Here is a 27,946-nt window from a genome sequence, read left to right as displayed (position 1 = left end):
GTTGGTCAAGCTCAAATCACATCTGTGTGCCCGCTCCCCAGATATGCAAAGCCAAGGAACCCTGATTGAGAGACCCACCCAAACTGTAGACGGCAGGGGAGCAGCAAGTCCACGCGGGAGCTCCCGGGCTGGCGAGCACGTGGAGGTGCGGGAAGTGGGGCGTCCAGGGGCTGGGGGGTGTCGTTACTGACAGCACCGATGAGGGGACAGAGAGGCCATCTCCTGCCCCTGATGTAAGGCACCACAAAGACCACAGCATCCCTCCCGTGGTGTTCTTACCAAACACACACAGCCAGAACTTAATCACCAAGAAATCACAGACAAACCCAAATCAAAGCACGTTCTATGAAATACCTGGCCTGGATTCTTCAGAGGCATCCAGCTCGTGAAGAGAAGGACCGTTTCAGTTTAAAGTAGTTTACGGAGACATGCCAACTAACGTGACATGTGATTCTGGATTGGATCCTGGGTCACAAAAGAATTTTGTGGGGGTTTTTGCTATAAAGGATGCTGCCACTGGTAACATTCCAGCATCTATAGACTGCTATCAGGTATTAGCACCATCCTGATTTTCTTGACTTCGGTTTGTTAGCAAATACCATCGCCTCCCGGCGAATCCTATACCAATGTTTAGAGAGCCAGGGGTTTTGAGGTTACCCTCGGACTACCGTACTACCAGTAGAAGTACTTCTCAAACGTGGTTTTCCCGATTCCACAGTGAGAAATGCACACACTATATAAGGATATGCACATGCCTGTGATCTATGTATGTGTGTGGGGTGTTTGTGTGTGGACAGGCTCCTGGGGTACCCCACCCCCACGATGTCCACCTCCTGGCGTCCACACATCCAGCTCTTGGCCTCTCCACGGGGCGGCTCACAGCAGGCAGCACGAGGGCCAGCAAGTGCGTGCTAGCAGTACAGACGCCCGTTAGTAACCGAACCCCGGAATCGAACGTTCCCTTAGCTTTGCTCTGTGGCGCCAGGGTGGCTCAGTCGGTTAAGCATCTGCCTTTGGCTCACATCATGATCCCAGGGTCCTGGGATCGAGTCCCGCATCAGGCTCCCTGCTCAGCGGGGAGCCTGCTTTCTCCCTTTGCCTCTCCCCCTGGCTTGTGCTCTCTCTCGCTCGCTCACTTTCTCTCTCTCAAATAATTTTCTTTTTCTTGAGTAGCTAAGTCCAGCCCACAGCTGGAGGGTAAAAGGGCATGGACAGGGAGGTGGAGATCACTGGGGTCCGCGCTGGAAGGTGCCCACCCGACTCGGTTGATCCCAGACATATCCTTCGGCTGCTGTGGTCTGACGTAGTAACAGAAAGAAAACTAGCTGTATTTTAAAGCTCTGAGCCGTCTTTAATCCCACCTTCCGCACTCCCCTCCCTCGGCATGTCGGCATTTGGGGCAGGGCCACCGGCCGCTGTTCTGGGGAGCAGAGGGCGCGGAGCAGCATCCCTGGCCTCCACGAGTATCTCAAATGTTACGGTTTCTTTTATGTTAAAATATTTGTATCTTGATTACCGAGCTTTTTGGTGCCCCCCCCCCAATTCCGTGCGGGAGCTAGGTGCCAGCCCGGATTTGGTCACCTAAGCTGCGCAGCCGGTAGGGTGTTCACTCCTTGCTGTCCCGAGCAGGGCTGGCATGACAAGGCCTGTCCTCGGGGTGTCCCCGGCGGCTCGGCCAGGGTATGGCACACGCAAGCGAGCATTCAGCAGCAAGGACGCAGCTGCCGTTCACCCAGCCAGGCGAGAACTCACTCATCGCCACACTGTCCCGTGAGGTAGTCAAGTTATTCCGCACATTCACAGAGGGAGAAACCGAGGCTCAGAGGCGACTGAGGGTGGGCACGGGCCCACGGGGTACCACGAACGGCACCGTGTCTGGCCGACAACTTTCCCAGCGGCCGGAGTTCTGCACCGCGGCCACCACTGGCTCTCCTGACACGGCCACGCCAGAGGGAGTGCACTCCTCCCTCGGCAGTTCCGTTACATGCTCAAGGCAGGTGTCTGACGGCCCCGTGCACCTGCGGGCTGCGGGGCGCACCGCACCAGTGGGCCACCGCACCAGGCGCGCATCCGCAGTCCCGTCACAGCGGAGAATAGAGAAAAGGGGCGCTAGTGACCCCTACAGGACGATATGGGCATAGCAGTCAGCATTCCTTAGCCAACACTGCCACCTAGAGGGTGCTGCCCCGCATGACAGCAGTGGTCTTGAGGCTCGCGCGGCCAACACTGCCACCTAGAGGGTGCTGCAGACAGAGCAGTCAGCCTTGGTTGGTCTTGTGGCTTCCTCCTGGTACTCGGCCTCCCAGGGGTTATTTGGGGAGGGGCTGCCCCCTCACAGAGGAACCACCGGACATCTCCAAGCCCACCAGGCGGGCACTTTCAGCCCAAAGTCTCTGGGCTACCTCCTCATCCTCAGCTTCAGGGGCTGGAGGCTTCTCTTTGAGTCCATCGAAGTACTTTCCAGAAACACCCCCCAATTCCTCTGCCACAGCCAGGTATGTGCTGGGCTGCGCTGCCAGCTCGGGGCTCTTGACCAGCAGCCAGAAGATGGGCCCTGCAATCAGCCACAGAGCATTCAGTCCGCACATGTTCACGGAGGAGGACATGAGAAGCCCTACTCCATCCCCGGGGTTCCTCGGGGCCCAGAGGCCGGATGTGGGACTGCAGTCCCACACAGCCCCCCTCCAGGCCTTCCCTCCACCAGGAACTCCCTTCCCTGGCATCGCCCAGCCAAATCTCTCCAGATGCAGAGACCAGCCCAAAAGCTGCCTCCCCCAGCAAGCCTCCCTGGCTTTTCCCCAGGCAAACCAAAGCTCTCCCTCCTCAGTCAGCTCTGAGTCCTTACCCCCACCCCATCTTGCTTTAAAATAACTTGTATTTATTAAATGCCTCTGGAGCCAGCCTCAGCTTAAGCTCCTTGATATCGGGCACCCACTCCGTAAACGATCTTCAGGATTACCAATACTAGTCCTAAAGTTCTTAATTATTCATTCAGCTTAAAGATGGTCAGGCCCTGTGCTCGCCCTTTTAAGGCCCATCTCGTCCTCCCAACTACTTTGAGGAGGACACTATCATCACCCTCACTTTGTAGTTAGGGAAACTGAGGCCCCAAGAGGTGAAGTGGCTTCCCTGGCTGGCACAGCTGGTTTGGGGTGAAGCTGGAGTCACCCTCAGCACAACCAGGAGTCAACTCCATGGTCTCCTTCTCTGAGACTCAGTTTTCTCATCAGACAAGATCTAGCCTGCTTCCCCGGGCTGTTCTGAGGCCAGCAGGCTGGATACACATGAAGTGACTCCTTCTCAGCACCCTGGAAGATACGGGGGGGGGGGGGGGGGGGGGGGGGGGGGGGGCAGGCAGAGCCAAGCCGCTGCCATTGTCTCTTGAGTGTGCGGTTAGTTTTGTGTCAACTTGACAGAGCTGAGGGATGCCCAGAAAGCTGGTAACACATTATTTCGAGGTGTGTCCGTGAGGATGTGACCAGAAGAGATTAGCATAGTAGATTGAGTATAGAGATCCGGCCTCACCAATGTGGGCAGCTGTGCTGTTAGTGGAGGGTGAGAACAGAACAAAAAGGCGGAGGAAGGGAGAATTCCCCCTCTCTCTGCTTGAGCTGGAACACCCATCTCTTGCCCTCAGGTAGTGCCTCTGGCCTTCGGGCTGGGACTTACACCATCGCTCTCCTGGTCTGCAGGCCTTAGCATTTGGACTGGGACTACACCACCAGCTTTCCCAGGCCTCCAGCCGGCAGACAGCAGATCATGGGACTTCTCAGCCTCCGTTAATGCATGAGCCAGTCCCGCCTGACAAATCTCTCCAAGCATCTACAGATATCCTGTCAGTTGTTTCTCTGCAGAACCCTGACTAATCCACGGAAGAGAGTCCTAGGCCCCAAGCTGTGAGGGCAGGGGTTCAGCTACGGGACCCCAGGCCAGGAGGGGGCTTACCGAGTGTGAAGCTGGAGAAGGCAGAGCTGTGCATGCCCGTGTGCCTGCCCAGCTCTGTCCTGGCCACACCGGGGTGCAGAGCATTGACAGTCACACCCGTGCCTGGGGAGAGAAGGGGAGAGGAGAGACGGGGGGGGGGCGGGCAGACGCCAAATTCACTCCCCACCTGGAAGGCTGACAGGGCCCACCCGCAGCTCTAGGGCTGCCCCGTCCTGTGCTGGGTCCCACCCTTGGATCCACATCATCCCTCTTGCTCCGAAACCTCCAGATCACGTGCAAAGCCGTTGCCTGACTGCCCAGAGCAGAGCCCCTCAAACCTGACAGTATGTAAAAAATCACCCAGAGGGTTTGAGCTACCCACACCGCTGGGCCCCTCACCCGCGGAATCTGAAGCAGTAGGTCGGGGACGGGGCCTGAGACGCTGTAATCGTGGCGAGCTCCCAGCTGCGCTGATGCGGCTGGCGCACACGTGCTCTCCGAGGAGCAGGGCAAAAGGCAGACCTTTCACCTTCAGCTCGGTGGACGCCCTGGTCGGATCATTCTTTATCCTGTGCACCGCAGAATACGGAGCGGCTAGATGCCAGTAGCAACCCCCACCCCACCCCCACCCCCACAAGCAACGGCCACAACCACCTTCAGATGCTGCCGAGGTGGAGAACCACTAGCCGAGGGCACCATCGGATGCCTGGGCAGGATGGGCACAGAAGAATGCCGCGATTGATTAGTGATGTCTGCTTCAGGCACCAGTGCACACAGTGGTATGTGTGTCACACGTCCGCCTGCTCTGTTCTGGGACCAATGCTTGACCGCCCCTGGGCCCAGGGTCACAGTGGGACTGTTCCGGGCCCAGAGGAAGAGGAAGGCCAGCAGGCTCGCCGTGCACATACCCTGCAGCCGCCGGCTCAGCTCCTTGGTGAAGAGGATGACGGCCAGCTTACTCTGGCAATACGCTGCTTTGGTGTCATACTTCCTCTTTTCCCAGTTCAAGTCATCAAAGTCTATGTGTCCTGCAACGTGGGCCAAGGACGAGAGGTTGATGATCCGTGAAGGGGCCGAGGCTTTCAGTGTGTCCAGCAGCAAGTTTGTCAAAAGAAAGTGACCTGGATGAAGGACAACAAAGACAGTTTTCACTGAATTCTCATAGGATCCTACTGAGAACATTACCTTCTTTAACCCTCCCAATGACCCATGGCTCTCGACGGTGGCCAGTTCTCTACCCCCAAGGACACCTGGCGATGTCTAGAGGTTTTGGTCATCGTAACTCTAGAGAGAGAAGGGGGAGCTCCTGGCATCTAGTGGGAGGCGGCCAGGGATGCTGCTGGGCATCCCACAGTGTACAGGACAGGCCCACAGCAAAGAGTGACCCAGCCCCAGATGTCAGGCCCTGCAAGAACCCCATCAGGTCAGCTGGGGGGACGGACTGCTTCCCATGTCTCCTTCAGCGCAGACTTCTTGGCTGTGCACAGGACTGCCCAGTGAAAGACTACATTTTCCAGACTCCCTTGCTGCAACGTCAGGTCATGCGACTGCATCCCGGCCAATAGGACACAAAAGATAGTAATGTGCCTTATGACCCTCCAGGACCTGAGCATGTGTCCTTATTTGGAGAGAGGATCTTCACAGTGAAACTGAGGTCATTAGGGTGGGCCCTAATCCAGTGGTTGGCGCCCCCCTTGCCCTTACTAACAGAACTCAGTTACATCGAGGGTGACAACAGGTAGACAGAATAACTGATGGACAGACAGACTGGAGGACAGACAAAGGGTCAATGGGCCAAGAGACGGATGGAGGATCCAAAGGACTGACAGAACATCCAGCAATGAATAAGCAACTCCCCGAGCGGCCAGGTGGCCCACAGGTGGCCGCCCAGCTGCCTTGGAGAGCCGAAGACGACTCCGGCCTCCCAGAGCGCGTGTCGGGCCCACCGGGGACCCCGCTCACATCCCAGGCCCACGATACACCATGCAGCCCTCAGCCCATGACCTCACCCAAGTGGTTAACACCAAACTGCATCTCGAAGCCGTCCTCGGTGGTCCAGTGGGGGCACCGCATCACAGCCGCATTGTTGACCAGGATGTGTACTTGGCCCTCCTCTGGAAGACAGGGGTGAGGGCAGACGTCAGTCCCACACAGGCCCACGTGGAGCACCGGCGCAGTTCGTGGGAATGCCCCCAGCCCTGGACTGAATGGTGTCCCTGAAACACGCATGTCCACCCAGAGCCTGGGAGTGCAACCTGTTTTTGGAAGGAGTCTTTGCAAAAAGTAATCAAGTTAGGAGGAGGTCACGGTGTGGGCCTAATGCAGTAGGACGCAGGCTGAGACCCCCGGGGAGACGGAGGCAGAGACTACAGTGAGGCATCTGCAAGCCGAGATCGCCAAGGACCGACAGCCACCACCAGAAGCTGACGGAGGCAGGAAGGGGTCTCCCAGCCTCAGGTAGAGTGCCGCCCGGCTGACACCTTGACCTTGGACCTCTGGCCTCCACCACTGCGAAGAGAACAGATTCTCATCTGAAGTTACCCAGTCTGCCGTACTTTGCAACGCCAGCCCCATAAAACAAACACACCCCCGCCTAAGGCTTGGAGACCTTTCCTGGAAAGGGAAAGAGGCCACATCGGCAGGGGCCTCAGGGCCTCAAACTGGGGGGTTACTCGTGGGAACCCCAGCTCGGCAAGCAGCCAGTGCCACACCCGATTCCAGACCTGCCACGTCACAGGCACAAGCGACTATCCCTCCCTGAGCCTCCATTTGCTCGTCTGTAAAATGGGATGGATAACAGCACCTTCCTCCCTGTATCAGTTAGCAAGGCTGCTCGAACAAGGCATCACACAACGAGCCACTTGAATGGACTGTGACCCGGTTCTGGAGGCGGAAGCCTGGGGTCAGCGTGTCTCAGGGCTCTTTCCTTCCGAGGACCCAGGACCGTGAGGGAGAATCTGCCCCGGGCACTCTCCTGGGCTCAGAGGTGACTGGCCACCTTCTCCCCGTCTGTCCCCTCGGGCCTGTCTGCGTCGTAATCTCCCACTGGACTAGGGCTTAATCAGCTCTGGGCAGACCCTCTCTGCAGATCAGGGGTCGTGCTGAGGTCCTGGGGGGTTAGGACCCCAACACATCTTTTGAGGGCACATGGTGGAACCCGTAAGACTCTGAAAGTGGTTTTCAGGATCAGTGGGGACAACAAACTAGTTACCTAGCACCTGGGAAACAGCGTCTGTTTGGCTTTGAGGGTGGAGGGGGTAGCATAACTGTCAGGAACACACGCTCTGGAATCATCGATGACAGTTCAAATTCCCCGGCTCTACCCTGAGCAGCTGTATGACCCTGGCCAAGTCACACAGCTGCTCTGTGACTCAGTTTCCCCTCTGTAAAAATGGGTAACACTAGAACTTGATGGGTAGAATGGGGGAGAAAAAGCACCACAGCACCGCACGTGTGACAGGCTCCAATTGTATAAAAAAGCCAAGGGAGGGGCCCTGGGGTGGCTCAGTCGGTGAAGTGGACTCTTGGTTTCGGCTCAGGTCATGATCTCAGGGTCGTGAGACTGATCTCCACGTTGGGCCGCGCTGGGCGTGGAGTCAGCTTAGGGTTCCCTCTCTCCCTCTGCTCCTTTCCCCTCTGCTCATGAAATCTCTCTCTCTCTGAAAAGAAAAGCCAGGGGGAGGTACATACACCTGCTTGCTTTATAAATGCACAGACCATCTCCAAAAGGACACAGCTGAGGAGAGCAGCTGGCAGCTAGTGGCGGGGAGGCGTGTGGCTCTATCGCCGTGGGTATTTGCTGAGCATGTAATCCTGTAAACGGTATTCCTGTTCGAAAACATAAAGACACGAGCCAGTTCTGAGAACATCTGGTGGGAAGCGAAATGACTGAGTCACCCGTGTGACGAAATGCAGAAAAATGCCCGCCGAATGCCTGCATCTGCAAAAGAAACACCCAGCAGAGGAAGTGGGAGCCCCGGGTACTTTGCGCAACGAGGCATCGTCCCCACGGCGTGCCCCGCGGGACCGGGCGCAGAACCCAACTCTGACTCCTGTCTGCATCCAGGCATCAGGACATCGCCCATCAGCCACGAGGGCCGGGAGGCCTGAGGAACCGCTGGCTGAGTCAGCATCTCCGCCTGCCTTCCCCGGGCTAACACATCCGCCAGCTCCCTGTACATCTGACCTCGCGCGGGCCTCTGCGTCTCCTCGGCTCTAATGCCATGGAGTTCGTCTTCCTGCAGAGCGGGGGTCCCACCGAGCAAACTTTCCCTGTAAAGGACCGGACTGGGTATTTTTGGCTTTGCAGGCCATACGGCCTCTGCTGTTGCAGGACTAAGGCGGCCCCAGATAACACATAAAGTAGCGGGCATGACCGTGTGCCAATAAAACTTTATTTATGGACGCTGATATTGGAATTCCATACAGTGTTCACATACCCAGAAATAGCACTCTTTCAATTTATGTAAACAGTTGAAATGTAAAATATTTTCATGTGGCAATGTCAGGAGATATAAAAATGTACGATCTTCACCGCAGAGATGTGCACCTGTCCCAAAACACCAGCGCCACACTCTAGGACTTGTGGCCGCCCAGGACCTCGCCCCCGAGGCCGGCATCCTCCCTCCTACCTTCAGTGATCTTCGCTGCAAACTCTCGGACGGACTTGAGGGAGGCCAAGTCCAGGTGCCGGGCCCTGACACGGTGATTAAGGGTCTCCCCACGAATGTCCTTTGCCGCTGCCTCACACTTCTCCATATCTCGGCAGGCCAGAATGATGTTGCCTCCTGCGAGCCCAGGACAGGGAAAAAAGTATTGTTTAAACCCTCTCCCTGTGTTTGCACAGACAGCAAACACACATGACACACAGTCTGCACAAGAGTGCGTCCACGCGAGCGCACGGCGGCACCGTTCACAGCAGCCGAAGAGGGAAAGCACCCAAATGGCCATCAGCCGCTGAGCAGGAAAGCGCAGCACGGCCCGTCCAAACCCTGACATCCACTCGGCCGCGGAAAGGAACATGACACATACTACAACGGGGACGGACCTCACAAACGTGCCCGCTGGAAGCAGCCAGTCACAAAAGCGCACGTGGCGTATGATTCCACGGATAGGAAATATCCAGAACAGGCCCATCCACGGGACATGGATGGATGGTTCCCTGGGAGTGGCGGGGACCGGGATGACCGCTAAGAGGACCGAGCTGTCATTTTTTTGTTGTTGTTGTTGTTTTTAAAGATTTTATTTATTTATTCAACAGACATAGAGACAGCCAGCGAGAGAGGGAACACAGCAGGGGAGTGGGAGAGGAAGAAGCAGGCTCACAGCAGAAGAGCCTGATGTGGGGCTCGATCCCACAACACTGGCATCACGCCCTGAGCCGAAGGCAGACGCTTAACCGCTGTGCCACCCAGGCGCCCCCGAGCTGTCATTTTGATGAAAGTGTTCCGAAACGGACTGGCAGTGTTCGTCCAACTCTGAGAATATACTAAACACCCCCAGAGTATACACTATACACGGGTGAACTGTGTGATGTGTGGGTTGAATCTTAGTACAGCCATAAAAAAATCTTTAAAAAATTAGGGAAGTGAGAAGAAGCAGGGATCGGAGGAGGACGGACACCCCGACACTGACCATTGGATCCGTGTGGCTTGCCTGCCCACCATGGGCCCAGCTGCCACCTCTACACCCCGCCTCCCCTTCCACGGTCCACAAGGGAACCCAGCCGACCCCGGATCTATTCATCCTTTGTTGCTGCCGGGCCCTCAGGACAGCGGTGGGTGGGGGTATCCACCGACTGCCCTTCTCACCCTCTCCCGGGAGGAGCACATGCCCCCTCCTTGGGGAAACCTTGTGGTAAGGGGGGTGCCACCCATCACGGCCCCCCACCACTCTGTTCCCCGGGGCCACCCCAACCCATCAAGCACCAAAGAAAGTTTCCGATCTCCCCCAGCCCTCACACCTGCCCTGCCACAACCTTCCCACCCCAGCCAACGGCAGGTCTGGTCTCCCAGTTGCTCAAACCTAAATCCTTGACTTCTTTTCTGGTGCCTGACCCGACAGGAAATCCACTAAGTCCAACGCTGAAAACAGTATCTCCTCCTCCATGGAGTTCATAACCCAGTCCGACCATGAGAAAAACACTGAATGAACCCAAATCAAGGGGCCTTCTACAAAACTCCTGACCAGTAAGCCTAGAAGAGCCTGAACCCCGATTCTGATCCACAACCTCTGACCCAGGCCCCAGCCCACCCCTGAGCACTGAGTCAACCACAGTACGTAAGCACACGGCCAATGCAGATGGAAAAACCAACACCAGCAACCCCGAGTGTCCACAGCCTCCTCTGAGGCCCCAAGTCTCCCCGACCTCTTTCAGGGCTTTTCTGGCTTAAGCCGGCATGAGTTTGGTTTCTGCCACTTGACACCAGAACAATCAGACAACCTTACCGCCCCCAGGAAAGCAAACCCTCCACCCCAGACCTCACACCCCAAGCCTCGGACAGAGAAAGCAGGTGCCCCCCGGGACCTCACCTCTTCTGGCCAGCTCCAAGGCCGTCTGCTTCCCGATGCCCGTGTTGGCGCCAGTCACGATGACGGTCTTCCCAGGAATGGTGGCCTTGCTGGGACAGGCCCCGCCCGCAACGTAGTCTCTGCAGGTAAGAAACAACGTGGTCACTTCGGTCCATGTGCAACCTCGCCGTACGTGCCCGACTGTTATGATTTTGGGCGAATGACGCCACTGCGCTTGTGTTCCCCCAACGGAAAGACAGGAAGGACATCTCATAACTCTGCGGGGGCCAGTGTGGTGTTGCAGGCAAAGGCTCAGCACAACCAGGTGTGGGGAGGCCCCACAAGGCGACAATCATTGCTTTGTAAAGACCCACTGGATGGGTTTCCCATGGCTGCTGTAACAAGTAACCACAAGCTTAGCCCGGTAAAACCACGCACAGGTAATCAACGGGTCTGCAGGCAGGAGTCCAAGACGGGTCTCACCGGGATATGGGCAGGGTGTTTGCAGGGCTGTGCTCCTTCTGGAGGCTCTAGGGGTGAAGCCGGTCCCGTGCCTTTTCCAGCTCCTATAGGCGCCCACACTCCCTGGCTCACGGCCCCTCGTCCTCCGTCTCCAAAGTCAGCGGCGCTGTGTCTTCAGGTCACTGACTCTGAAGGACCACTGTGATTGCGCTGGGCCCACACCTAGATAACCCAGGACCACCTCCCTGTCTCAGAGTCCTTACTCAGTGGCACCCGCAAAGTCCCCTGTGACAAGCAAGGGAAGACCTTCACAGGTTCTGAGCACTAGGACATGCACATCTTTGGGGGGCTCTTACCCTTTACCCACATTCCCCAGAGGCCAAATACTGGAAACAAGCGAATGTCACCAATAGGGGACTGGCCAAGGAGACAATGCCACCGCCACATGACAGAAGGGCCCTGTACAGCATGGAAACCGCCGGCCTCCTGGGGCTCATTTTTTATTTCAGTTAACTAAAAATAAACAGCCATACTTTTTCTCCAGGGCATTCAGCTAACCTTTCACTGCCCATTGCATGCTCCACTTTATTATTGTTACTATGCTTAGCTTTGTCAGAACTGAAAGACAACGGTATGAATTAAAACAAACAGCAGCTTATGAATTTTATTACAAAGGGAAATTATTTCCACTTAAAAAGGAATTATCTCCATTTTCTAGAACTTTCAGAAACACCCAGTTAATATCACAGAGCCGCAGTGTAATGAATTATAAATCACAGGAGTCGGCCCAACTACATGAAATGACTTTATCGGATCGGGAGCAACAAGTTCACTATGAAGCCTCATCACAGCGCAGGCAAATAAACCCAAAGGTAATTATTCAAAGAGATTTACAGCCTATGCTTCATGCCCTTAAAAAAAAAAAAGTATTTCAATATTCCAAGTACTTTCAGGCCTCCCAGCCAATCTTCTGTATTGTGTAAGTGTAATAAAATTATTGCTAATTCTTCTTTTTTAACTGTGGTAAGAACACATGAGCTGCACCCTCTTAACAAGCCTGTAAGTACAATATTGTTAACTATAAGCATAATGCAGCAGTACGTTGCGCGCTCAGTAGCCCTGTGTGCTGGCTATCATAATGGCAGCACAAACGTGAAACACCTCCCTCGGCGCAGAAAGTTCTACCGAACGGTGCTGCTCTAGCATATGGGGTAGCTGGGTCTTCTGTGGGGTTTTCTTAGTGCATTAGCCTAGGAAAGACAAGAACTACGTATATATCCCATGCAGTACAATCCTTCCGTTCAGAGGTGGGCGATCGGGTTTGCGTCTCTGATTCCGGGTAACGAGAGCTGAGGCGGCACGCGTCTTCCTTGCACCTGGGCCGCGGGTGACATCTGAGGACTGTCCAATACGTGTCTGCAGGACGGACTCACTGATCAATGACAAGGGCGGAAACAACTAGACCAGGTTTACCCGCGCTCTGGTCCGCCCCTTTCTTCGGGGTGACCTTGGGCCGTGACCTGCCCTCTAGGCCTTCCCTGGGCTTGCCGCCCCGCACTCTCTGGGCCAGTCCTAGCCGGCGACCACCAGGCGACCTCTCCCCGGCCTGCCCCCGACCTGACGGCTGCCGACCCGCCCACCAGCGGCGCGCACTCACCGGAGCAGCACCGCGCCACCCACCGCCGTGCCCAGCACGGACAGCGGCAGGAGGTAGCGGTTCATGCCAGGCAGGAGCGGGGGTCAGACGCGGAGCCCGCCGCACACCCGCCGCAGACCCGCCGCAGGGTCGTTTGGAGGAGAGACTAGCGCAGCCGGCGACCCACGTGGGGAAGGACAAGCTGGCTCTGTCCGAGGCTTCCGGAAGGGGGCGGGGTGTTGTGGGGCGGGGCTTCAGGGGGCGGGCCTGCCAGGAGCGGGGGGCCTATGAGGATGGGCCCCGGCGCCGCGGCAGCTGGAAATGGCAGTTTCCGGAGTCGTGGGCGTGGCCGCAGTCTGGGGGCGGGGCATGAGGGACGAGCCTGCGCACAGTTCCATGACGTCACGTTCGCCGTGTTATCACAGAGCTCGGGTCCCGCTAGTACAGCGGCAGTAGAGAGTCCTGCTGCTTCCGCCGCAAACCGCGCGGCCGCTTGCAGGTTGCACTCTTCTGTGTGCATGTCAAATACATCAGCCTGTTCCCACGTAAAGTGCGTGTCCGCCAATAGTAACGTTCCTCATAGACTCAGAGAATATGAGAATTTCGAGGCTCTGAAGCCGGGACCTACTAGCCTGGGGGTTCCCAAACCTCTGGGGTCCTGAGGGAGGAGCTCAGGACGTAGAGTCCTGGTCTGAGTGAGGAGGGGCTAGGGGCCTGGACTGCTGGGTCTGAGGGAGGAGGGGCTGGGAGTCTCAACTGCTGGGTTTGAGAGAGGAGGAGATGGGGGCCAGGACCCCTGGATAAAATACTGTAAATTTATACAATGGGTCTTTAATAAAAAGAAAGAGAGAGAAAGGGAGGGAGGGAAGAAGGAAAGAAAAAAAAGAAAAAAAATGAAATGAAATGCTGGCCGTTGTGACAACCTAGATGAGGGACAAAAGTATCATTCTGAGTGAAAGAAGCCAGATGCAGAAGACTGCATGACGGATGATTCCAGTTACATGACATGGTTCTAGGAAAGGCGAGCTTGTAATGAAAGAAGGAAGATCCGTGGTTGCTAGGGGCAGAGGGGGAGGAGGAAGTGATTGCCAGAAAGGGAACTTCTTTGGGGTTTTGAAAATAGTCTCTCTTGTAATCCTACTGGCAGGTACGTGCATGCCTACAGACGTTTGTAGCATGTTATCAGCATGTTCGCTTTAAAATAGTGAATTTTATTGCATGTAAATTATTCTGCAATAAAGCTGACTCAAAAGAACTGAAAATTTTCTACAATTTTGTTTTGGAAATCATTTGACCACAACTAACTCTTGGTTTAAGATTCAGTCGGGTTTGTCTGCAACCAACAGACATATTTGAGAATTCTTCTGAAGTGAGAAATATCTGCCTGGTAAATTATTTCCAGATGCCCCAAGAGGTTTTTGAATATTGGATTGAACAACAAATTAGATGTGATGTTTTGTAGACATAGAATGAAATGTATTCACTTTGGAGCTAATTTTTTTTATTTTCTCTTAGAGAGTTGTTACTTGTTTCCATACTGAAAACTGTGAGCTCTGTGTGCCCTCCCAGACACAGGGCACCCAAAGGGAACACAACAGTGCTGGGTCCAAGATCTGTGATTGGAGTCTCAGCCTACAAGTGAGGAAAAGCTTCCCAGAGGAAGGGTGACATAAATAGGGTTTTGAAGGATGAGTAGGAGTTCTTCAAGTGGGACAAGTGGAGAGGGCCAACTAGACAGGTGTAACAGCATGTTCAAAGGCTAGGAGTCATGAGACAAGTTGCTTGGGGAGTAACATGTTTGGGATGGTAGGAGGTTGGCTTGAATGGGGAGGCGGCTGGCAAGAGATGTAGCTAAAAGGAAAATTTTAAAGAAAAAATAAGCAATAATACCAGCTGCTGTGTATTGAGTACCTAGTATGTGCCAAGTACTTACACAACAAACCAAAGAATAGGTTTGCTGTTGGTCATGTAGCAAGGGTGGCTGGGTTTGGCAAGAGGCCTCTCCCCTTTCTGGGACTGTGAGAACTCAGGGCTTCTGGGCCATGGAGGGAGCAAGGCCTGGGACATGGGGGCTGTAGTAAAAAACAAAACGTAGATATTGATCCACACACATCTTGTTTCAAATTCCTGCTTCACCTCTTGGATGTGTGCCTGGAGCAGTGACTTCCCTTCTCTCAATTTCTGGCTCCTCTTACCCAGCAAATGGCAAAGAGGTAGTGTCCTTAATACGTAAAAAGCTCTGCAAATCTCTAACAAGGGGAGAGGAGCGTAGACAAATGGTCTGACGGGCAATTTGCAAAGGAGTCAAGTCAACACACACGTGAGACTACTCAGCCTTACTAGGAATTAAAGAAATGCTCATTAGGGTAATTACGAGATGATATTTTTCGCCTATCAGATTGGCAAGGTCGAAACGATGTTAACAGCCCGAGTTGGCAAGGATGTGGTAACACAGGTACTCACACCTGCTGCTGGAAGTATCAGTTAGCACAGCCTCCCAAAAGGCCATCCAGCAATTCATGGCAAAACCATTTGTGCATATCTCCGACCAGCCATTCCCCTTGTAAGAATTTATGGTAAGAGAGTAGAGTTTTGGAAAGATACTTAGGAAAATGTCCCTCAAAATGCCAGAAGCAAATGAAATCAAGCTCAATGCCTATCAGTAGAAGAGTGGTCTGTTCTCTACCATTCCAACTTCCACACTCCTTTCAACAACTATGTAATGGGCGCCTACTGTGTCCCAGACATTGAACTACATGCTGGGAATTCGGCAACAAGACAGACAAGGTCCCTGCCCTCGCGCACCCCCTGCCACTGACAGTAAAATTAAGTCGTCTGTATGTGGTTCCAGACAGACTCTGTGTGCAGCTCTATCCAGCTCAAATGTTTAAGAACATCCATGACTTCTTTCCTTAACCACCAATACAGGGGGTGGCGGGTGGGGAGATAGGCTGTTTCTCTCTCTCTCTCTCTTTTTAAGTTTATATACCAAAGTGCATGCTTTTAGAGTTTAAAAAAAAACTATAATATTCTGCATAGGGTCTCTGCAAGGCACAGTCATGGGTGATTTCACTGTTTTTCACTTCTTGTTCATCTGCCTTTTCTCACTGCATGAAATGTTATGCCACGTGAAATAAGCCAGTCACAAAAATACAAATGTCGTATGATTCTGCTTGTATGACGTCCCTGGAGGAGACAAAATCCTAGAGACAGGAGAATGGTGGGCGCCAGGGGCTGGCAGTGGAGGGAAGTGGGGAGTTAGGGTATAGCGGGTACAGAATATCAGTTTTGCAGGATGAAAAGAGTTCTGGACATGGATGGTGGTGATGGTTGCACAACAGTGTGAATGTGCTTAATGCCACTGGACTGTATACATAAGCATGGTTAAGATAGTAAATTTTATGTCATGTGTCCTTTACCGTAACTAAAGGTAAAGGAGGAGGAGAAGGAGGTCTGAAGAGGGGGAGGGAGAAGGTGAGCACAGTGTGTTCAGAAGCTGGTTCTCTCAATTTTGAATAAAGTGTTTCCTCTCTGAGCCTTTTTCTCCTAATATTACCCACCTCAAGGGTAGGGTTTTCTGCAAAGGACAGTAAATAATTTCGTCCTTGCAGTCCATACGGTCCCTACGGCAACTATTCTGCCATTAGAGCAGGAAAGCCGCCATAGACAAGAGGCACACAAATGAGCATAGCCATGTTCTAGTAAACTTTATTGGGCCACAGTTTGCCAGCTCATTATAGAGTCTGGAAGGTTAACATGAAGTCATTCACAAGAAGGACCTAACACATACTGAGGGCCAGAACTTGCTGGCTACTAGTGTGGTTACTACACAGGACACATGCAAATTCCTTCCTCTGAGGACCGCCCACCCGGTTCCCAGGCACACCCAGGGTGCTTAGAAACGCTCTCCAGGCAGGCTGTGCACCTGTCTATCGTTGTTGATGTTCAAGAATTCTTGATAAGCGTTGGGTGCTGTCCCAGGTGCTGAGAGACTTCTCCCACAAAGCCCTCTGCTGTCCCTAGCAGGGGCTTACCGCCCAAAATCATTCTGTCTCAATCTCCATCTATCTATCTGCTGTTTTTAGAAAATATATTTAATATATTTAGGGGTGAGATGCCTGGGTGGCACAGTCGGTTAAGCGTCTGCCTTCAGCTCAGGTCATGATCCCAGAGTCCTGGGATCGAGTCCCACATCGGACTCCTTGCTCAGCAGGAAGCCTGTTTCTCTCTCTCCCTCTGCCTTCAGCTCCCCCTGCTTGTGTGCGCGCTTTCTCTCTCTGACAAATAAATAAACAAAATCTTTTTTAAAAGTAAATAAAATAGGGGTGCCTGGGTGGCTCAGTCGTTAAGCGTCTGCTCAGGTCATGATCCCAGAGTCCTGCTCAGCGGGAAGCCTGCTTCTTCCTCTCCCACTCCCCCTGCTTGTGTTCCCTCTCTCACTGGCTGTCCCTCTCTCTGTCAAATACATAAATAAAATCTTTAAAAAAAATAGTTCAGAGGGGCGCCTGGGTGGCACAGCAGTTCAGCGTCTGCCTTCGGCTCAGGGCATGATCCCGGCGTTATGGGATCGAGCCCCACATCAGGCTCCTCCACTGTGAGCCTGCTTCTTCCTCTCCCACTCCCCCTGCTTGTGTTCCCTCTCTCGCTGGCTGTCTCTATCTCTGTCGAATAAATAAATAAATAAAATTTTAAAAAAAGTTCAGAAAAAAAATGTGTGTGAGAGCAAAAGAGAAAGAAAGGATAAGCAAGTGCTCATGTTCACTGGTAGCCTCGGGGGTTCTGGGTGTAGGACAGGGAGTTCTTTGTATTATTTTGCAACTTTTCTCTAAGTCTGAAATTATTCCAACAGTTGATCGATACAACATGTATACACCTCAAAACCACCATGAGGTCATGTAATGTGTGATTGCATTTATATGAAATGTCCGGACTGGCCAATCCACAGGTACAGAGAGCAAATTAATGTTTTCCAGAGGCTCAGGGAGGGAGGAATGGGGAGTAGCTGCTAATAGGTTCGGGGCTTTATTTTGGGCTGATAAAATGTTTTGGAACTAGATGGAGGTGTTTGGTGGCACAACACTGGGAATGTACTAAATGCTACTGGGTTATTCACTTTAAGGTGGTTAATTTTATGTCAACCAAAAAAAAAAAAAAAAACTTGACCAAAACAGTTCTATAGCCGTCTTGGTCTCTCTGATCTTTACAGTGACCCTGGGAACCCATGATCTGCTCTCATGATCTCTCTGACTTCACGTTCTACCCCTCTGCCCTCACCCACCCACTGTGCTGCAAATATGCTGGCCTTGCTGTGTGTATACCAGACAAGCTCCTACCACAGGACCTTTGCACTGGCTGTTGTCCCTGCCTGAAGATCCTTCCCCGGGTATCTCACACCTCACTCCCTCCGGGCCTTCACTCAGTATCACCCCAACCGCACTATGACTGTTCAGTAGAACCCCCCAAAACACCCACTGGACCCTCCCTGGCCCCCTTCCCTGCCTTATTTTCCTCCATGGCACTGTTGCCATCCGACATTCTAAACAATTTACTTTTTTTATTTCGTTTTCCACCAGAATGTAAACTCCGCAAAGATGGGTTCAGGGCTGTTGAATTCCCTGGTCCCTAGAACAGTGCCTGGTGTAGAGCAATGGCTTAATAAACATTTGTTGGATGGATGAATGGGCGTCTCCGATAAGCGGCCGGTTCCGGAAGCCGGGAGCTGGGGACACTGAGGCTGTGCATTCCTTCAGGTGTCAGTGCAGGCACTGGAACGCAGAGCAGCGTGCAGAGCTCTCCCTTGTTCCCGCGAGTCGCTGGGTCATTTAGCTCTTGGTTCGTTCCGTCTATTTCTCATGGAGGCTGCGCCGTGAGCCGGTTCTAAGCACTTTTCGCGCCCTCCCACACCTCCTCTCCCCACTGGCGCCGTGGCAAGTACTAGTACTTACTTACGCTTGTTTTAGAGGAAGACATGCCTGCTCCAATCCAGGGNGCCCTGCCGCCAGCCTCCCGCCCCCACCCTCCCCCTCCCCTGCGGGGCCCAGGCGGCTTCTGAGACCCACCCTCCCTGGGCCACCGCGCAGCTCCAGGGCGGGCCCATTCCAGGATCTGCAGGGACACACCTCACCCCGCTCTGGGCTCCCGCTCCGCCGGAGCAGAATCCCCTGTGGCCCGTTTAGGGCAGCCCCGAGTTAGTGCCGCTTGGGAGGACCCCTCGGCGTTGGAGTCTGGCCACCCTCTTGATGGAGCGATTTCATACCAGACCTGCCTGGTAGCCCCGTCTGGGTCTCACGCGCTCTGGGCAGACACACCCACCAGCCTCCGCAAGGTATTCCCTCTGCCCGGAACCCTCCCTACATTCCTGACTCATTCTGGAAATCCAGGTCACAGGTCGGATGCCTCGTCCTCACAGAGGCCAGCCCTGCCCACCTCAGTCACTCCATCTCTTCCCCTGTGTTTTACTCCTCCCTCGCACTTACCACATACCTGTTTACCCTCTGTCTCCCACCACACCCGTGAGGGTGACAATACCAGGGGGCCGGGATTTTGTCTGTCCAGCGCTCAGAACATGCTTGGCACAAAGTAGGTGCGTATTTCTTACTGTGGGACTTCGGGACTTGGCATGTGCCACTCCCAATGCTCAGTGTCATCCCTGCCCCGTAGTCCTTGGGAAACTCCTATTCATCCTTCAGAACCCTGTCCAGTCACCACTTAACTGGACACCTGATTAGATTTCCCCAATTAGACTCCCTTCTTGAGGGCAAAGAGTCGGGCACAGGTGGGGTCTCAGGAACCATTCATTGAACGATTCAGTTCATTGATACCTATGTAAATAAATACATCTTCCTGAGACCCAGCTCCCACCTTATTTATGTCTGCCCCAAACCTGCATACCTCCTATTTCCTGTGACTATGACAGCCCACCTCCCCCTCCCCGGCCCCATCCTACGGTTGGGGAGTGGGGATAGGCCTGTGTGTTGGGAGAGGAGGAAGAGGAAAGAGATGGGGTGCTTTTAGAGATGACACACGGGGGATCTTAGCAGATCAAGCCCCAGCGGGGAATTCTCTGTGCTGCCTTGTCCCCACCCCCAACCCAAAGAATAAGCAATCCAGTCCCCCTGACAAAGTCGTCCCAGTTTGGGGACAGAAGCAAACTCAGATTCACGGGGTCCTAAACCTTACTTAAGGAAAGGCGCTGACCCTGTGGGCAGACAAGGGGTTGGAAAGGGTTCTCAGGTGGCTGGTTCCCTTGGTGAGTCTCTAAGGCCAGGGTTCTCTGCCTCTGCCCAGGAGTTCACTGAGTCAGACTGTGCTGGGCTGGGAGCCTCCGCTGGTATTTGGAGGCACTTGCTATGGTTTGAGAGAGGGAGGGCCTCCTTTGCGGGCAGAGAAGGAGGAAGGAGGCCTGGGCCCAGAACTAGGGTGGAGGCTCTGGTTTCGGTCTCACTTCTCACCTGCTGCTTCAGACCTCAGAGCTCCCGGAGGCAGGGACTAGGCCACCTGTCCCTGAACACTGCGCTCCTCCCTCAGACCCAGGAGTCCAGGCCCCCAGCCCCTCCTCCCTCAGACCCAGGAGTCCAGGCCCCCAGCCCTTCCTCCCTCAGACCCTGGAGTCCTAGCCCCTGACTCCTGGAATGCCTATATTAGGACAGTTTTCTCCATTTGCACATGAAGAAAGGGCCCAGTCTCAGATCTGCGTTTGTGTCACCTGGCCCAGGGCCACTGTGACCTTGGGCTAGTGGTCTCCCCACTCTGAGCCTGTCTTCTGCACCAGTGGGCACCCATCCCAGCCCCGCCTGCCTCTTGGAGGGTGAGGGGTCTACTCCTGTCTGCAGAGTCCCCCCAGGCAGGGCCATGCTCAGACAGTACTTGTGGCATGGATGTGACAGGAAGCCGAGTGACGGCAGTTGGAGACAGAGGAGCACAGGACCTCCTGCCTCTCCCCGCAGCTCCCTGGAGAGCACACTGCATGCTGGCCAGCGGCCTCCCCTCCGTGGCTCAGGCAGTTCTGTGGCCTGCAACACTCCTCCCTCATCCTCCAGGCCACCTCAGGCTGCCAAACTCGCCTGTCAGGTTCAGCTCCGGCTGCCCCTCCTCCTCCAGGAAGCCTGCCCTGACCTCTTAGCAGCGTCCTCTGGGCTTCCGAGGTGAGGTGCCCTTTGCGTCCCGTCCCCTGTCACAGCAGATACAGAAAGAAAGGCCCCGTCTGCCCTTGCTAACGCTCAGCTAGCATCTCCTCTTCGCCAGGGACGGTGCCGAAAGCTCTCCGTAACCTCACTGAATCCTCCCGATGTTGTGGTCCCGTTTTACAGTTGGGGGACTGGGCACAGAGAAGTTAAGTGATTTGCCTAGGGTCACACAGCTGGAAAGGGGCCGAGTCACAAGGTGGCAGTGTAGGGGAGCACCAAAGGGTGCCAGGTCTATGTCGGATGGCCTGGGTTCGACCGTCCCACCAAGTATGAGCCGTGTGATTGTAGCCAAATTCCTTAACATGTGTGTGTCCCCTTCCTCGTGTGTAAAAGGGGGATAAGGAACCCGTTACATAGGACGTGAGGGTGAGACATATATACGTGTGTGCGCACGCGCACGCGCACACACACGTACTCAGAGGAAGACAAGCACACCCACAGTAGTATTAAGTAATAAGTCTTATCAACACTATTTAGTGGCGAAGTCACAACGAACCCACCCCACCTGGGCTCTCTGCCGTCACACACCATGCGATTGTCTCTCTTTCCCTCTATTCTTTCACCCCGGTCAGCGCAGGACAAAGGCTGTGCTTTCTCTGGTTTCCAGCCTCCCTTAGCAGAGACTGTGGGCTCAACGTGTGCTGAGCAAAACAATGAAGCATAATACATACGAAAGCACCAAAAGCAGGTATCACTCCAGCACTTGCTGTGTGCGTGACCCTGTTCTAAAGTGTGGCAGAGGGACTGCAGGGCTGAACGCAACAAAGTCTTTGTCCTCACGAAGCTTACATTCTAATGGGGAGACATAGAATAATCAAAATGAACAGTAACACAGTATGTGAAAAGGTGGCAAACGCTCTGGAGAAGAATTAATTAGGGAGCAGGGAGAGACTACGAGGAAAGAGAGGGTAAGAGGAGCTGCGGTGTTAAATGGAGTGGTCAGCCAGGCCTCTCTGAGGAGGTGACCTTCGAGCAAAGACCTGACGGGGGTGAGGGAACAATCCATGAGGATATCCGAGGGAATAAGCATTCCAGGCAGAGGGCACAGCAAGTGCAAAGGCCCTGAGGCAGGATGGGCTCTCAGTATCCAAGGGGCAGCAAGGATGCGGTGTGCTGGAACAGAGTGATGGAGGTGGAGAGGAGGTCAGGCCTTGCAGAGAAATGGGGCGCCCCGGAAGGAACTGGAGCAGGGAGTGGTGTGAGCTGACCTAGGTTTCTTCAGGCTTCCTGCATAGAGAGGAGACCGACGGAAGGAAGGGAGCAGGGGCCAGCTGGGAGGCTCTGCAAGTTCAGGTGTGAGCCTGGATGATGCCAGGAACAGGTGGGGATCATGGATAAAGCGAAAGGCTAAAGGGGGCATGCCCGCCCCTCCTACTCTCCGAGGTCGAGCTTTGGCATCCGCTGTCCTCGTCCACTCCCTGCTGGTGTAACCTCGGGCAAGTCTCTTCATCTGTGAAATGGAGACCCCCAACCTCACCTCGCTGGGTTTTGGCAAGAGATGGTGTGTATAACGTGGTCGACAAGGACCATGGGCCAGAGGAAGTTCTAGAAAGGAGATTTCAAGCCTGAGGAACTCGTAACACTTGAGAAGTAGTTGGAGCTGTGTGGGGCGCTGAGTCTTAGTTACCATGATTAAAGGGGTTTGCTGGGGGGCAGTTTCCAGAGGAAGAGGCAGGGGGAGGGGTGGAGGCAGGAACCTTGGACAGGAGGTGTGCTCTGGGCAGGGACAGACACTTGCCCCTGAGACAGAAAGGCAGCCCCGCGTTCAGATGCCAACCCTCCCACACTGACAGCCCCCTCTGGAGCTGCAGACAGGTGCAAGGCAGACTTCTGACCCCCCAGAGGTATAAGGGCGGTCGGAAGGGGGTATCTGAGGCAGAGCTCGTGGTTCTCTGAACAAGTGTGACATCGGATGACTGGTTGTCCTTGAGCTAGTGTTGTTATGACAGAAACAGTTGCGGTTCCTGGCTCCCACAGGCTGTTCCAGTCCCCCCACCCCAACCCTGGTCTCTCTGCCAGCCCCGCCCCGGGGCCACTGCTGCAGGGCTGTGCCAGGTGAGTGCTCAGGTATGCGGAGGGAGGCGGGGTGGCCTGGCAGGGAGCAGGAAGGAGGGGCCGGCATTTGGAACCCAGGGGACGGCTGAGAGCAGTGCCTCTGGAAGCAGAGCCTGACGGGCAGGTGAGGAGGGGGCCTAGCCAGGAGGGGCTGGTGATCAGGACTCCCAGGGAGCGGGAGCAGGGGGCCAGGACTCTTGGGTCCAGATGCCAGGAAGCCTGGGGGACCTAAACCCTTGAGTCCTGAGGAGGTAAGAGCTGGGAGATTGACCCGATAGCCTGAGGCCATAGTGGCTGAGAAATTGGGCGAATGGCTCTCTGAGGGGACTTGGAGTCAAGACCCTTTGGTTCTTAGGGTCCAGAAGCTCTGAGCTGGAACACTGGGCCCCTGAGGAGATAAGGCTAGGAGACAGGGTCCCTGGAAAGAGGAAGTAAAGTTGGGTACACAGATTAGGGAGCCAAATGCATGGATCCCTGAGAGATTTGGGGGGGCAGAGTACAAGATGTGAAGGAGGAGAAGGCTGGGGGTCTGGACTCCTGGGTCTGAGGGAGGAGGAGGGGCTGGGGGTCTGAAGTCCTAGGTCTGAGGGAGGAGGAGGGAGCTGGGGGTCTGAAGTCCTGGGTCTGAGGGAGGAGGAGGGAGCTGGGGGCCTGAAGTCCTGGGTCTGAGGGAGGAGGAGGGGCTGGGGGCCTGGACACCTGAGTCTGAGGGAGGAGGGGCTGGGGGGCCTGGACTCCTGGGTCTGAGGGAGGAGGGGCTGGGGTCTGGACTCCTGGGTCTGAGGGAGGAGGACTGGGGGGTCTGGACTCCTGGGTCTGAGGGAGGAGGACTGGGGGGTCTGGACTCCTGGGTCTGAGGGAAGAGGGGCTGGGGCCTGGACTCCCGGGTCTGAGGGAAGAGGGGCTGGGGGCCTGGACTCCTGGGTCTGAGGGAGGAGGGGCTGGGGCCTGGACTCCTGGGTCTGAGGGAGGAGGGGCTGGGGCCAAAACCCTGGGACCACAGGCCGGTCAGGCCCTCACTCTGTGCTGGCTCCCAGGGCACCTCCAGGAGGCAGGAGCTCCCCATTCTCCACACCATGAGCACCACCACAGGGTAAGTGGCCCCCGCCCCCTGTCCCCCCGGCTGCCCAGCTCCCTCTGCCGCCCTCTTCCCTGCACCCACAGGGGGCATTTACAGCAGTCCAGGCCTGGACACTGGGACGGATCCCTGAGCCGCGTCCTTCGGGGCTGGCCTGGGTTCGCGCCACTGCTCCAGACACACGTGGGCTCAGCCCCAGACACTAACTCTCAGCGGCGGCGTGACCCTGGCCAACGGACCCGAGCCCGAGGTCCTCCTGTGGACAACAGGGACAATCCTGAGAGCTCGACACGATAGTGACGGTACAGCGCTTAGCCGAGCATGTGGCCAAGTGCAGGGACTCCACTCATAGCAGCTGCTACTGCTGTTGTCAGCTTATTACTAAATGGTGACCCTTTGCAGACAAATCTGGGCTGGTTTGTTTGTTGTTTTTTTGTTTTAAGATTAACTTATTTCAGGGGCACCTGGGTGGCTCAGTCAGTGAAGCGTCTGCCTGTGGCTCAGGTCATGATCCCGGGGCCCTGGGATTGAGTCCCGGATGGTTCAGGGCTCTCTGCTCAGCGGGGAGTCAGCTTCTCCCTCTGCCCCTCCACCTGCTTGTGCTCTCCCCCCCAACCCCAATAAATAAATAAAATCTTAAAAATTATTTCAGAGAGAAAGAGAGCACGGGGGGAAGGGGCAACTCGAGAATGTCTTCAGTAGACCACGCTGAGCGTGGAGCCCAGTGCAGGGCTCGATCTCACGACCCTGAGATCATGACCCGAGCCGAAACCAAGAGTCCAACACTTAACCAACGGCACCACCCAGGAGCCTCTGGGCTGTTTGTAATAAAGTTCAAGTCTCCTGGCGTGAGCAGCGAGAAGAACAAAGGGAGGCCCACGGGAATAGCTGCATGGGAGATATAAGGTAGTGAGTTCTCCAGCGCAGAGGTAATCAAATTGTGCTGAGATCTGACTGGCAGGAGCAGGATGAGAAGCAGAGGTTTGAATGAAAGTGTTTCTCGTCCTTCATCCCTGATCCCACTTGAGCTCTGAGTTTCTGTCGTTTCTGTGGAATTTTTCTTGGAGAAGGTGACCTAGGAGGGGAGGTCAGGGGCAAGAGACAGAGAGGGATTTGGCTGGGAAGAGCCTGGCCCATGGGAGGAGGAGGGGAGGATAAGTCTCTGTCTACCCCAAATACTAATGCTGGTGTAAAAACCTCCCTTTATTGAGCACCCACTGTGTGCTGCCCTTTGCATTGTAAGACTGGAAGTTAATTTATTGAGGCTATGAACCCCTCAACTCTCAGGGAATCCAATAGCTCTACCAGACAGAAGCTATCAGATGACTAACCCCTATCTCACAGAAAGGGAAACCGAGGCAGGAGAGATTAAGTCTCCTATCCAGGGTCTTATAGCAAGGCAGTATTGACAGGGGATTTCAAACCAGGTCTGTATGACAGCTGAGACCACTCTCTCCACTGCCACTTGGTACCACACTGCCTTACCCGTGTGAAAATCCAGCTCTGACTGTGTCCTCCGCTGCTCAGAACGCTCCATGGTTCCCCACTGCCCTCACAATGACGTCTCTGCTGCTCGGCTTGGCATTCAAAACCCCCATGATCTCCCAATTCCCATGGCCCCCCTCACTCTTTTTTCCTTAAACAGCCCAGAAGCTGCCCCCAAACCAAGTGCCAAGTCAATCTATGGTGAGTCTGGGAACAAGAAAACCCCAGGCTGAAACTAGGTCTGAGGGAGGAGGGGCTAGGGGCCTGGACTCCTGGGTCTGAGGGAGGAGGGGGCTAGGGGCCTGGACTCCTGGGTCTGAAGGAGGAGGGGCTGGGGGGGGTCTGGACTCCTGGGTCTGAGGGAGGAGGGGCTGGGGGGGTCTGGACTTCTGGGTCTGAGGGAGGAGCACTGGGGGGTCTGGACTCCTGGGTCTGAGGGAGGAGGACTGGGGGGTCCGGACTCCTGGGTCTGAGGGAGGAGGGGCTGGGGGGGTCTGGACTGGTGGGTCTGAGGAAGGAGGTGCTGAAGGGTTGGGATTCGGGTCTGAGGGAAGAGGAGACTGGAGGACTGGGCTCCTGGGTCTGAGGGAGGAGTGACTGGGAGCCTGGACTCCTGGGTCTGAGGGAGGAGAGGCTGAGTCTTCTCCCCCGCCCCCCCACAGAACAGAGGAAGCGCTATTCCACTGTGGTTATGGCGGATGTTTCCCAGTATCCAGTCAATGTGAGTCTGGGGTCTGCGTTGCCCAGTGGAGGCTTGTGGGAGGAAAGGCTGGCAGGCCTGGGAAGATGGAGGTGTTGAAAGCGCTTGGGCCTCCAAGCAGAAAGCAGCTGGGAAACTGAGTTTGCTCATATGCGAGGTGGGCTGCTTCCACCCTCCCTCACAATGGGGTGTTCAGCAGAGGACGTCAAGTCCACTTGAATCTGCCATGTTTTCGTCCAGACCAGCTCTTGTGCTGGATGGTCAGGCCACGGGGACAAATGTTAGGTAAACCTGTGTGAGGACGGGTCAAAGTGTGCACGGTGCTCTAACGGAGGCAGAGGTGCTTGGAAGGGACTAGAAAGAACCAGTGCCTTCGAGGAGGCTTCCCTCATGCTGGGAGGCCAGACTCAGGTGCTAGTCAGGCGGATGAAGGCAAAACACAGGGCCCTAGGGTGGAGGCGCCCCCTGGGTGGAGCGGGAGGGGGAAGGCTTTTGGGAGCAGGCGTGTTTAGTCTCGGGCTGGAAGGGTGATGCGAGCCCACCCGGCATCATCCTGGGACTCCCTGCTTTCTCCGCGCCCCGTGCCAGCACCTGGTGACGTTCTGCCTGGGTGAAGAGGACGGCGTGCACACCGTGGAGGACGCCTCGCGAAAGCTGGCCGTCATGGACAGCCAGGGCCGCATCTGGGCCCAGGAGATGCTGCTGCGCGTGTCTCCGGACCACGTCACGCTGCTTGACCCCCTCTCCAAGGTGCCGGGGGACATGTGGGTGGCAGGAGCGGCTGGCATGAGCGGGCGGACTCATAGAGAGCTTGACCTTAGGGACGTCTGAGTGTGAACCTTGGCCCCTGCATGTCCTTCCTCTGGGAACTTTGGCAAGAGATCTCTGCCCCTGTTCTGAGCGTCCTTCGTCTCCCCTATTAAACAGGGATGCTATCCGTAACCCCTCACCCCGCAGGGCTGCCTGTGCAGTGTCGGTGTACGTGCTGGGTCTGCTGAGGCCATGTAGTGCCCTCGCTTCCGGGCCTCAGTTTACCCGCCGTACCGTCCCGCCCCGCAGGAGGAGCTGGAGTCGTACCCGCTGGGCGCCATCGTGCGCTGCGACGCGGTGCTGCTGCCAGGCCGGAGCCGGTCGCTGCTGCTGCTCGTGTGCCAGGAGCCCGAGCGCACGCAGCCGGACGTGCACTTCTTCCAGGGCCTGCGTCTCGGGGTGAGCGCTCCTGGTCGGGGGAGCCACCTGGGGCGGGGCTGGGACCCTGTGGGACCCTGTGGGCGGAGTTGGAACACAGTCCTAGCAGAGACAGGGCGGGGCCTCTAGGGATGGGGCGTGGCCTGGGGAGAGGCGGGGTCAGGGCCAGCAAAGGGGGCGTGGTCTGGAAATACGTTCTGGAAGGGCGGGGGTTTTGAGGACAGGCTGGACCAGGTCGAGGTAGAACGTGAGGGCGGAATGGAGACCGAGGCTAAGGGTCCGGACCTAACACAACAGCACAGGGGGGAGAGGGTCTGGGAGCAGCTAGAACTAGAGGCGGGTATGGGCTAGGGGCAAGGAAACACCAGGACCCGGCCTCCGGGGTTGGGTACGAGGCCTAGGGCAGCGGCAGAGGTGGGGTGAGGGTGTGAATTCACAGAGTGGGTGTGCATATGCACAGACTGGAGGGGGTCTGGCGCCCAGCCAAGGAATCGATCCTTTGGACGTGGCCGGGGCTAACGGTTCGCGGGGTGGGGGCCTGGCCTGATGGCATGACTGGCAGGCGGAGCTGATCCGAGAGGACATCCAGGGGGCTCTGCACGACTACCGGTCGGGCCGCGGGGACCGCAGGCCCGCGGCGCTCAGGTAAGGGCGCTGGGGTGGAAGTGGGGTGAAGAGAGGACGGGTGGGGTCTCTGGGAGGTCGGCTTCCCCTCCTCGCCC

The 27,946-nt window shown here is 55.6% G+C and overlaps 2 protein-coding genes across 2 annotated transcripts in view; one reads left to right on the top strand and one right to left on the bottom strand.

The window, feature by feature from the left end:
- Positions 1-1,330: 1,330 nt before the first annotated feature.
- RDH13 (retinol dehydrogenase 13) lies at positions 1,331-12,739 on the bottom strand. The gene is made up of 7 exons (XM_011233775.3): positions 12,554-12,739; positions 10,456-10,574; positions 8,556-8,711; positions 5,934-6,038; positions 4,833-5,045; positions 3,946-4,047; positions 1,331-2,554 (listed from the first exon to the last, which is right to left on the bottom strand). The coding sequence occupies exons 1-7, from the start codon at positions 12,616-12,618 to the stop codon at positions 2,310-2,312; spliced, it is 1,005 nt and encodes a 334-aa protein (XP_011232077.2). The 5' UTR covers positions 12,619-12,739; the 3' UTR covers positions 1,331-2,309.
- Positions 12,740-22,844: 10,105 nt separating this feature from the next.
- The window catches only part of EPS8L1 (EPS8 like 1), a 13,684-nt gene continuing 8,582 nt past the window's right edge, over positions 22,845-27,946 (top strand). The window contains exons 1-7 of the mRNA XM_019807125.2: positions 22,845-22,897; positions 23,811-23,866; positions 25,497-25,537; positions 25,999-26,057; positions 26,625-26,786; positions 27,096-27,245; positions 27,787-27,869. Coding sequence (XP_019662684.2) covers positions 23,850-23,866; positions 25,497-25,537; positions 25,999-26,057; positions 26,625-26,786; positions 27,096-27,245; positions 27,787-27,869 — 512 coding nt within the window. The 5' untranslated portion in view covers positions 22,845-22,897; positions 23,811-23,849. The remainder of the gene's footprint in view (positions 22,898-23,810; positions 23,867-25,496; positions 25,538-25,998; positions 26,058-26,624; positions 26,787-27,095; positions 27,246-27,786; positions 27,870-27,946) is intronic.

The sequence above is a fragment of the Ailuropoda melanoleuca genome, chromosome 12 (assembly GCF_002007445.2).
Source record: "Ailuropoda melanoleuca isolate Jingjing chromosome 12, ASM200744v2, whole genome shotgun sequence".
Taxonomy (NCBI): Eukaryota; Metazoa; Chordata; class Mammalia; order Carnivora; family Ursidae; genus Ailuropoda; species Ailuropoda melanoleuca.
Note: the sequence above shows the minus strand (reverse complement) of the source record. Positions and strands in the feature narration are given on the sequence as shown.

Excerpts from the sequence above, each read along its gene's own strand:
- RDH13 (XM_011233775.3), bottom strand. The coding sequence starts at position 12,618 with ATGAACCGCTACCTCCTGCCGCTGTCCGTGCTGGGCACGGCGGTGGGT. Across the intron at positions 10,575-12,553 it reads GGTGGCGCGGTGCTGCTCCG|AGACTACGTTGCGGGCGGGG; the intron begins GTGAGTGCGCGC and ends TCTTACCTGCAG. Across the intron at positions 5,046-5,933 it reads GTTTGGTGTTAACCACTTGG|GTCACTTTCTTTTGACAAAC; the intron begins GTGAGGTCATGG and ends TCCTTCATCCAG.